Here is an 11,390-nt window from a genome sequence, read left to right as displayed (position 1 = left end):
AATAGGCCAATTTCAGATACTATTTTACTTTGGAGGACTCCGTTTTTCAAGAGACGTATTTAAGTTTAAAAGGTTTCATAATGCCATCAATTACAGGACTTCTTTAAACATAAACGTCTCTCTCCTTGTATACTACATGCATGCATACAACTAGCCATAGCACATTTAATGTGTCACTGAAGAAAAGTCATTTTTTTTCCTTTCTTAAAAGCTGCTATCAATATAATTTCAGTTTTCTGCTAAGAGTTCTCTTAATTAAAGATTAACAAATTAAATATCTCTTTTGTTTAATGAAAATATGCTTTATCCTGTAAGCTTTATTTATTTAAGTAATGTTTCCAGAGCCTGGGGTTGTTTGGTTGTTTAAAAATAAGTAATGCTGTAACAGCCTTCAGTAAATTCCATAATCTGGTTGCTGTTTGAGGATTATTATTATCTTGGTGGGACATTGACTTTTTTAAAACTGTTTTAAGCGGTAGAGAGAAATCACACTTATTTCAATCATTTTCAGTGTTTATCATTGGTATTTTACTGTTCAAAAGAGATTGAAAAATTTAGTTGCATACTTTTGCCCTAGAGGAAATAAGCACCTGTAAAAGGAATTGCATTTCTTACATTTGCTAAGGATGTCATTTGGTCTTCTTATGTGAAATTCTGAGCTTGATCATCTAAGTCATAAATAGTGCCCTATGAGCTGTCTGACTTCAGAGTGGGTACCTAAAACACTAATTTAAAACAATGCAAATTTTGCAAATTTTGCACAGACAGTTCCTCAAGCCACACTCATACATTTTAAGAGGTTTTAAATCCCACTCCCCTAACTACTGTGCTTAGACTCTTCACCTACAGTGATTGCCATTAAAAAAAATCAGCACTAGCCAGCAGTTACTCCACAGTGGTAGCAAAGTTTTTCCCTATATTTAGAAAAGAAACTGTCTGTTGGCAATGTTGATGTATTAATGACAACTTGTGCATGCGTGTGTCCGTCCAAGCCAGGCTCTTTAGTCTTGAGATTTTTGTAATTTACTGATTTTGCTGCCAGCAAGGTTGTATTTTCAATGGTTTCATCTGGGGTTCAGCTGCTGTTCACTGATATATCTTTATGATAACGGTACAAAATTAAGCTGTTGCTTGGTCTGTTTATTGGAAAGGATTAATATATTACTTTTATTATGCTATGTGTGATATGTTGACACAATTTTCCCTGTATACTGTCTTCGTAGAAGCAAAACATCTATGGAATTTGAATTAAAATAGATTAAACAAAATGCCAAGATGTTCAGTATAGATTTTTTCCCCTAAAATCTGGAAAATGTTCAATTATTTTGAAAAAAAATGTACACAGAAATGTTATAATGGCCTCAGATAGCATGTCAAGGAAATATCAAGGACACTTACCAGAAACAAACCAAAATAAACTGATCTTATAGCTATTCAAGTTAAAAAAAAATCCTCAATTTTTTCACCTGCAGTAAAAACAACTTTTTAAACTAGTATGGATGCACTACGAATGAAAAATCTGCTTCTAAAAAGATTGGGGGGCACTACCATCTTTGTGGTTATTATATCTTGAGGCATCCGGAGCTCTGACTGGGAAACATAAAGCTAGTGGAATTCATTATATTAACAGCTTGTCATTTGAATATAAATAGGATCACCAGATCTAGGTTAGAGAAAAGGCCCACTGATACAGGGTTTTACTTGTAATACTGTGCACAATTTGCAATGATCTGGTATGACGTGATAACTCAGGTTAAAAAAAAACACCCCAACTTATTAATAGTACATTTCTGTGTAGCCTCATCAATATGATGCAATTTCATCGTTCATGTGCTAACATTTCCTAAATCTTTCAGTCAGTGGAGAAAAATAAAAGTACCCCTTTTAATATAGGTATTTGTTGAGGAGTACACAGATCCCCCCCCCCAAAAAAAATAGAGATGTTTTCTAGTGGTGTTTGACATTCTAAAACAATGAAACTCTACAATGCTAGGTTCGAATGAATTTTTAGTCTTGCAACACTTCAATTTAGCTGAAGTGTAAGCTAGCTGCACAATGCTGTGATTCTCCTCAGTAGCTTGGGACACCCATGTCCACATAATGACCAGAAGAATCTAGACCACTGTTTTCTTATTCACATGAAAACAGCCTTCTGTCGGAAGAGGCTAATTATAATAAAATAATAAAACTTTTAGCTTTCAGGCTGCTGTCAATCCTCTTTCCCTGCCAAACTCAATGGAACTGGTAACTAATGCTTAGTCAGAATGACGTTAACTTTTTTCCCCTTTCCAGAAATACTCAAGTTCAATACCACTTTCACTAATGTTTAAAGAGAAAGGGAGCACCCGGCCAAGCAGACGACTAATCAGTCTGACATACCGTATACAGTATGTTGAGGCACTGTAGTATGCAGCCATATGTGACTATTAGTCTTCATGATAGCACTTACTTACCTGGATTCCTCCCACATGTTAAAGTGACTGTCCTGAGCACGCCTAGAGACATTCCACTAAAAGCACTTGTGTAAAGGGCCGACAGGATGCATAGACCCTAATTCTCAGGTCTGCCTTCTGGTTTGTTTGTTTGTTTCTATTTTTGTGCATTTTCTTCTGCAGGTTCCTGCAGAATATATACACATATATGTGTGTGTATGTATACATATCATTTTGTAAGTGTTCTTAATCATGCTTTTTTCTTCTGCTTTGCCTCGTTTATTCCTGTATCCTCCTTGTTCTCATTTTTTTTTTGTGCAACCAAACCTTATAATAAATTATTATTAAATATAACTTGTCAGTGACTGAGTCTTTGTGTTTTGTTTTCACCTGAGTGTGCTGCTCTGCCTCAGGGCCAGATTTCTATCTTTTTCTCAACCATAAGGACCTGAATGGCTGCTTGAACATCATGTGTGGCCATTGAGAGGGAGGGATGGTGGGCTCCTATGAACCCTTCTTATTCTGGGCAAGAGGAAACCTGATGTATTTGATCCTATCACTTCACATGCAGGTATTATGTTACCCGAGGGCAAAAACAGTTTCATTCTGCTGCCACTCTATAAAGCACACAGTATAAAGTGCCATGCAGATGTTAAATACCTGGATCTAGACAGAAAAGAACACATTTTCCCTCTGCTTCAGTCATTCATATAAACTTTCAGGATCAGATTCAGACCTGGTGTAGGCAGATGCAACTCCAGTGTCATGGGAGGTACACCAGCTCTGAATTTGGCCTCTTAATGTATTCCCTCCCTCTCTGCCAAAAAGATTGCTTAAAATGTAGTTAAAGCCTTAGAAGATGTAAATTATAGATAAACAAATAATCTCGTGCTGCACTGATAAATCAAAGTCACTTAGCTGATGGAGACTAAAAAAATAAAGGTCAGTCTGGTACAAAGGAGAATAAAGCCTATGATCCAAAGCCTGTACTTCTACGTTGGTTACTTTATTCAGACATGAGAAGGAAACTCATGCTCTTGTCTTAGGTTTGCGTGAGAAGTCTCTGTAGTTGATATAAATCTCGTGCATCTCCCCAGATACTGATGCTACTCCTCTTCCGCTGTTTGGTGTGCCACGAAAGTTGGATCTTCCATAACTGTTACTGGACTAGAAGAACATAAAAGCCGTTAAAAAATGTCAACAGTGAACTGCAAATCAGTGGTTCATTAGATAGCCACACTTTATTTAATCCAAGGAGATGCTCATAATCGAACTAAAGCTCAAGAGCTCCTGTTAGTGTTGGGCTCTGGATGCCCTCAGAACAACAGTAATAGGAATGTCAGAAAAATGAAGAAAAGCTGTTTGAGCTCAGATCTCATTTACAGCACTAGACGATAACGCAGTAGTGAAGGTAAGGTTGGAGAGAACAGAGATGGGAAGAGGAACCTGGAACAAGTTGATGCTTTTAGTATTCTGAACATTTTGAACAGTTCCAGAGTTTTCTCAAAACATCTAGGATAGGCCTGACAAGCGATTAAAAAAAAAAAATCACCTGGTTAAAAAAATAGAGTATTATAAAACCATTTATTTAAATATTTTTGATGTTTTCCACATTTTCAAATATATTGATTTCAATTTCAGTGCATAACGCTCACTTTATTTTATATTAATTTTTGTACTGTAAAAATAAAAAAAAATTCAATTCACTTAATACAGGTACTGTAGTGCAATATCTTTATCATGAAAGTTGAACTTACAAATGAGAATTATGCACAAAAAAACCTGCATTCAAAAATAAAACAAATGTCAAACTTTAGCACCTATAAGTCCACTCAGTCCTACTTTTTGTTCAGCCAATGACTCAGACAAACAAGTTTGTTTACTTGTGCAGGAGACAATGCTGCCCACTGGTTTATGTCACCTAAAAGTGAAAACAGGCCTTCTCATGGTACCATTGTAGCTGGCATTGCAAGATATTTATTTGCCAGATACGCTAAAGATTCATTACAGACCCTGCTCCCCTGCTGCCTGGGGCTGAAGCCCTTGGGCTTCGACTTTGGCTTCCCTCTGGCATGGGGTGGCAGGGCTTAAAGAGGTTCAGGCTTCAATCTCCTCTCCTGGATTTGTGTAGTAATGTTTGTTGTCAGAATGGGGTCGCAGTGCAATGAAGTTTGAGAACCCCTGCTCTAGATCTCTGAGACAAGAGCTGTTTCTATAATTCAAAATGTGTTCTCAGAAGCTATCTTATATTGCCTCTGTTACTGTAATATATGAGTACCTCACAGTCATTCAAGTATTTATGCCCACAACACTTCTGTGAGGTGCTATTAACTTTAAACTTCTTTGGTGTCTTTCAGGCCACAAAGATAGGGACATCAATATTTGTATTATTATTAAACTAAACATAACTGATTAAAAGGCAAGTAGAGTTGCTCTTTGTATATAAGCCAAAAAATCATTCAAATGTATGCAGCTAAGCAAGGTGCCCAGATATCTGGGTTCACAGCTTGTCCTGATTGCACAGTTGTTCTGGCTGAAACAGGGTGAAGACTGACAGGGTGCTCCCACAGTGGTTCCATCTCCTCATCTGCTGCACCATTATGTGAGAGATGGAGTGGCGAGCAGGGTTAGAAGGGAAGGGATGAAGGATGGCAATGAACAACGAAACATGTGAAAGAAGTATGTGTAATTATCCCCTCTTAGCTGGCAAGCAGTCCCAATGCACATGCCCTTCCTTCTTCAAGGCAAATCATCTCCATTCCTTCCTGTCTAGCCACCAAACACACTTTCAGCTAGGGCTGTGGATTAATCACAGTTAACTCACGGGATTAACTCAAAAAATTAATCATAATTAATCACAGTTTTAATCGCACTGTTAAACAATAGACTACCAATTGAAATGTGCAATATTTTGGGTATTTTTCTACATTTTCATATATATTGTATTCTGTGTTGTAATTGAAATCAGAGTATACTATTTTTATTACCAATATTTTCAATGTAAAAAAATGACAAGCAAAATAAATAGTATTCTTTAATTCACCTCTTACAAGTACTGTAGTGCAATCTCTTTGTCATGGAAGTGCAACTTACAAATGTAGATTTTTTGTGTTAAATAACTGCACTCAAAAACAAAACAATGTAAAACTTCAGAGCCTACAAGTCCACTCAGTCCTACTTCTTGTTCAGCCAATTACTAAGACAAACAAGTTTGTTTACATTTACAGGAGATAATGCTGCCCTCTTCTTGTTTACAATATCACCACAAAGTGAGAACTGGCATTCACATGGCACTTTTGTAGCCGCCATTGCAAGGTATTTACGTGCCAGTTATGCTAAACATTCATATGCTCCTTCATGCTTTAGACACCATTCTGGAGGGCATGCTTCCATCCTGCTGATGCACATTAAAAAAAAATGCATTCATTAAATTCATGACTAAGCTCCTTGGAGGAGAATTGTATGCCCCTGCTGTGTTTTACTTGCATTCTGCCATATATTTCATGTTATAGAAGTCTTGGAAGTTGACCCAGCATGTTCATTTTAAGAACACTTTCACTACAGATTTCACAAAACACAAAGAGGGTACCGATGTGAGATTTCTAAAGATAATTATAGCACTCAATCCAAGGTTTAAGAATCTGAAGTGCCTTCCAAAACCTGAGAGGTATGAGGTGTGGAACATGCTTTCAGAAGTCTTAAAAGAGCAACACTCCGATGCGGAAACCACAGAACTCGAACTGCCAAAAAAGAAAATCAGCCTTCTGCTCTTAACATCCGACTTAGATAATGAAAATTAACATGCGTTGGTCTGCACTGCTTTGGATTGTTATCAAGCAGAATCCATCATAAGCATGGATGCATGTCCTCTGGAATGGTGGTTGAAACATGAAGGGGACATATGAATCTTTAGCGCATCTGGCACATACATATCTTGCAACTCTGGCTACAACAGTGCAATGAGAACACCTGTTCTCACTTTCAGGTGACATTGTAAACAAGAAGCAGACAGCATTATCTTCTGCAAATGTAAACAAACTTGTTTAACTGAATGATTAGCTTTACAAGAAGTAGGACTGACTCCTTTCAGGCTCTAAAATTTTACATAGTTTTATTTTTGAATGCAGGTTTTTTTGACATAATTCTACATTTGTAAGTTCAACGTTCATGATAAAGGGATTGCAGTACAGTACTTGTATTAGTATTTTTCAATTCATCTATCTCTTTTGGTTTTTTACCTTACAACTACTTGTAATCAAAAATAAAGTGAGCATTGTACACTTTGCATTCTGTGTTGAAATTGAAATCAATATATTTGAAAATGTAGAGACTATTCAAAAATATTTAAATAAATAGCATTTTATTATTGTTTAACAGTATGCTTAATTGCGATTAATTTTTTTAATTGCTTGATAGCTCTACTTTCAGCCCTTCTCCCCAGACTTGACACTCCTCTCCAGCTGCCAAAATCTCCTCTCAAAGTCTCTGACTATAGTTAGAAACGCAGCCCAGGTTCATCAGAAAAGCCTGATCACCCTGCAAACCAGAATCACATAATATTGCCCAGAAATAGCAATTGCTACTGCAATTCCTCCCTTCGTTAGAGAATAAAGGCTGAGAAAAAAGGGCCAGAGTCTCACCCAGTGTAGGCCCACTGCCTTCAATGGAACTCCTCAGATTTACATCAGCTGAGGATCTGGTCCAGAATGTTTAAGTGGTAAGCGGTTAAAAAAAAGAGCCAAGGTAGTTGCTATATCTCACTCATTTCCAAATTAAAATCAACCCAAAAAAACAACAACGACTTTTGTCACAAATACAGGGTTAACAACGCTTCATTATAGGATCAAGTAGCTGGGGAAACTAGGCTGCTATTCAAAACATAGTTCTCAAATAATTTCAAATGGCCTATAGTAGCTAGATGAAAACAACTGCATGATTCGTTCAGTCTTAAAAAACTTGTGATTCCTCATGCATTAATTGCTTTATGAACTAAGTTATTCCTAAAGTGGGAATGGGTCCCACTAGGGCTTCTAATCACAGAAAAAGGGAAGATTTCTGAGTGCAAGGACTACCCTGAGGCTGTACTTCCATTACAGCCTGCTTCACCCTTCTTCTGATCAATATAAGACAGAAGGGAGGCAGTGAAGACTAGGAGCACAGATGGAGTTTTAAAGAAATCTCTACCATGCAACTCGTAGTGGCTTCATGTGCAAGCTGGTGACTGAGAGGAACAGCAAGAGACTCCCACACTCATTGAGAAAGGTTACATAGTGTTCAGTGGGAAAGATGGCAAAGGTGGTCTCAGGAGCCAGGACTGAGGTTCAATGAAGAGGAAAGGCAGGAGCAGAATTAAGTTGGCACCCTCCCCTCACCTCAGCATTCTTAGGGTTCTATAAAGATTTATATTATATTAATTATTTTATATTTTATATTATATAATATCATATCATAAGGAACACAAATTTCTAAAAAGGTTTAAGCATTAGTGTTAGGGTCCCACTTCTAAAGAACAAAAAAGAGGGAAACCTCTGAAAATTAGGTATCTGCCCTACAAAATTAGAGTAGGTGAACTCACATCTCACCCTCAAACATAGCACATAATTTCTCCTGTTACACTTCTCCCATGGCAGAAGTCCTGCATACATATGCAATATGTTTAGGTATTATTTTTAAGACAAACTGAAGATGCATCAAATAATAGAATGAACCAATGTTACCTTTAATTTCCAAAATTAAACATGCATGCAACATATGGAGGAATGATGGGGTTAGCTTTCAAGCCTAAAGGTAAATTCTTTGCAATCATATCTAACATCTTATATCACAGAAGGATCACTGACAGTATTAAACATCGAAGTGCTAATTATTTTGGCAAAGTCCTTAACAAATATTAACTAACCCTTGCAGTACTCGTCTTAAGCTAGCTATCCATTTTTATTCAAGGAGAAACAGAAATTCAGAAAGATATTAAAGCCAGATTTTCCCCTTGGGAGCTCAAAACCAGCCCATATATCCATATTTAGGACAAATACACAGGGCCTGATTTGGACTTTTGCTGAGCATCTGCAACTCCCATTGACTTGAGAATGGTGGCCTGCATGACTAGCCCATAAACAGGATTAGAACTCAGGAATTTCTGGTGCTTGGATCAGTGCTCAGACCACTACATGATGCTGTCTCTTACAAGTATCAGCATATTTCAGAGAGATAGTGAAAAAAGCACCAATAGTAAGAGTACAGTCTAAATTGCGAACTGCAAAAAGTACTGTTTTCATGTTATTACATTTAAAGAAAAAAATCCTGCAAAAAGCAAGTAGTTCTTTGGCCAGTCTTACCCGGGTCTGAGTAGAGTACAGGGCTTTCGAGAGGGCCTTCATGATCCTTCTCCTTTTCTTTCTGGTGACATACATTCAATAGGAATATTACAGTGGAAATGCACATTTACATAGTTAAGCAGATTAATTCTAGCACCATAAATCTGTATAATATCATCAGTACAAAAATAATAACCAAAAAAGGCTTAAAAGGCCATCTAGCATCTTGGGATTTTGCTTCCCAGGGAGAACTAGAAATGAGAGAGATAATGGAGGGCTGGGTTTATCTTCTTACTCAAACCAAAAGAAAGAAGAGACTCCAATCAGCCTCGCCTCTGGATCCCTAGGTAGCTTAGGGTGTCTGAGTTACAGACTATAGACTATAACCTACTTGACTTTGTCTCATATAGTGCTAAGCAGAACGTTTGGACATAAAAAAAAACAGCCCCATTTCAGGTGAATGTAAAGACAAATTTGCCAATTAGCTAAAATGACCTTTTTTCTAAAAATGCTTTTTATTGTGGGGGGGGGGGAAGATGTCTCATTTTGTTGCTGTTGTTTCTGCCACTTCAACAAAAAACAAAGATATAAAATCTGGGTTCAACATCTTTCAGTCATTTGGTAGGGGATGCAGTAAACTTGGGGGAGCGGGGAGAAGGCATTCAAGTGGGAAATAACAAATTCAGAACTTAATCCCTTAGCACGTAATCACAGAACATGCTGGTTGTGTTTTATGCCATGAGAGCATTTCATAGGCGCATGAAGATTAGAACGTGTTGAAATTTTTCAAAATTTGACATTCAACATTTTTTAAAAATTAGAAAAATCTTGAAACATTCACAGTTTTTTTCTACCAGCTATAGCATCAGAATTTTTTAAGTGTTGACATTTCAAATTTTCAGTAAAAGAGGTAAATTTTAAAAAATTGCTACATTTCCACACCTCATTATGAGGTCCTAGAGACTTTAGAGCTACTTAGTGTCATTAAGGAACTGGCTCTGTTACTCTACTTACTTTTTACGATAAACAACAGTGACGCTGATGATCAGTATGGTGACCAGTAGTAATAATGAGGCAGCAGCCCCTCCAGCAATGAGTAAAATATGCCAGTGATGATCCAAAGTTGCTAGAAGATAATAATAAAGATCATCAATAGTTTGAAGAGGCAGGAATTCTTCACTTTTCACTAAGATTCAAATCAACACTTATATGGATAAAAACATATTAAGTGAAAGCTAAAGGGGAAAATGAGACTGGCCCTCCCTGCCACCCCTCAGGCCCCAAGAGCACCTTTGTTTCTGAGGTTCTCAGCAGAGTTTACATTAATATCACAAAAGGCAAGAGACCACAATACAGAGATAGGGACTAAACAATGCATCACATAGCTTATTTTCTTTCCCCACTGAGGAAACCAGAGTCTGATATCACGAACAAGATCTCTTCAGGTAGAAATAATAAAAATACTGCATGCTAGTTGTGTAAAAGTTATTGCAGAACCAGATATGGCCTATGATTTTACTCTACAGACGTTATCCTAAACAAATAGTCCAACAATCTCTCAAAACTCAGCCTCCTGGCCTCATGACTGAAAACAACCAATAACTTTGCCATCTCTTCAGAGACCCCAAAAAGGTTGCCACAGTCAACATTACATTGTCAACATTTGCCAATAGATACTAGTACACAATCATGCTAGTTATTTCCTATGCTTACTATAGGGGAAACTGTTTTAACAAGCATTTCCACAAAAATGTGTCCCCTTAACCTATGATAGATCCTATGTCCTGGGACTTTTGTTTGAAGAAAGATTGGAGAACCTATTCATCTGTTTTACTATTTAAACAAAGACACTTTCTGAGAACCATAACCAAGGTGAGAAGTACTTTACAGTCAATATTACATTAGACTTTCCTTGAAATGTTTAGATTTTATTTCTGAAAATCTTACTGGGCCAGACCCAAACTGTAGCCCAGGAGCACTCAAATAGCCAACGAGAGAGGGTAAAGATGGTTTTAAGACACATGTGAGCCCCCAATCCTGAGATCGCCCTGCACACTCTCTATTTATAAAGTTCCCATCATCTGAGCACCACAAATGATAATATATTCTCACAACACTCCTGACAGGTAAGACATAATTACCCCAATTTTACAAATGGGAAAATTGAAGCACAGAGGGGAAGTGACTTGCCCAGGACCTCTCAGAGTCTGTCTGGGCATAAATCACACTGGGAAAGAAAGCTACTAGAACCTCTTCTGAGATAGTGCTTGGGGTGTGCTACAGACCGCCGGGATCTGATCTGGATATGGATAGAAACCTCTTTAATGTTTTTAATGAAGTAATCACTAATGGGAATTATGAGATCATGGGAGACTAACTTCCCAGATATAGACTGGAGGACAAGTGCTAGTAAGAATAATAGGGCTCAGATTTTTCTGGATCTGATAGCTGATGGATTTCTTCACCAAGTAGTTGAAGAACCAACAAGAGGGGATGCCATTTTAGATTTGGTTTTGGTGAGTAGCGAGGACCTCATAGAAGAAATGGTTGTAGGGGACAACCTTGGTTCGAGTGACCATGAGCTAATTTAGTTCAAACTAGATGAAAGGATAAACAAAAATAGATCTGGGACTAGGGTTTTTTA

General features: G+C 37.4%; 1 protein-coding gene across 2 annotated transcripts in view; it reads right to left on the bottom strand.

Annotated features, from left to right (window-relative positions):
* Window positions 1-1,990: 1,990 nt before the first annotated feature.
* The window catches only part of CD226 (CD226 molecule), a 42,579-nt gene continuing 33,179 nt past the window's right edge, over window positions 1,991-11,390 (bottom strand). The window contains exons 4-6 of one of the 2 annotated variants that reach the window (XM_050938845.1): window positions 9,761-9,872; window positions 8,768-8,828; window positions 1,991-3,599 (exon numbers count right to left, since the gene is read on the bottom strand). In XM_050938845.1, coding sequence (XP_050794802.1) covers window positions 3,462-3,599; window positions 8,768-8,828; window positions 9,761-9,872 — 311 coding nt within the window. In that variant the 3' untranslated portion in view covers window positions 1,991-3,461. The remainder of the gene's footprint in view (window positions 3,600-8,767; window positions 8,829-9,760; window positions 9,873-11,390) is intronic. The other variant, XM_050938846.1, reaches the window with a different exon arrangement.

This window comes from Gopherus flavomarginatus, chromosome 2 (assembly GCF_025201925.1).
Source record: "Gopherus flavomarginatus isolate rGopFla2 chromosome 2, rGopFla2.mat.asm, whole genome shotgun sequence".
Taxonomy (NCBI): domain Eukaryota; kingdom Metazoa; phylum Chordata; order Testudines; family Testudinidae; genus Gopherus; species Gopherus flavomarginatus.
This window is presented reverse-complemented; position numbering and strand designations above follow the sequence as displayed.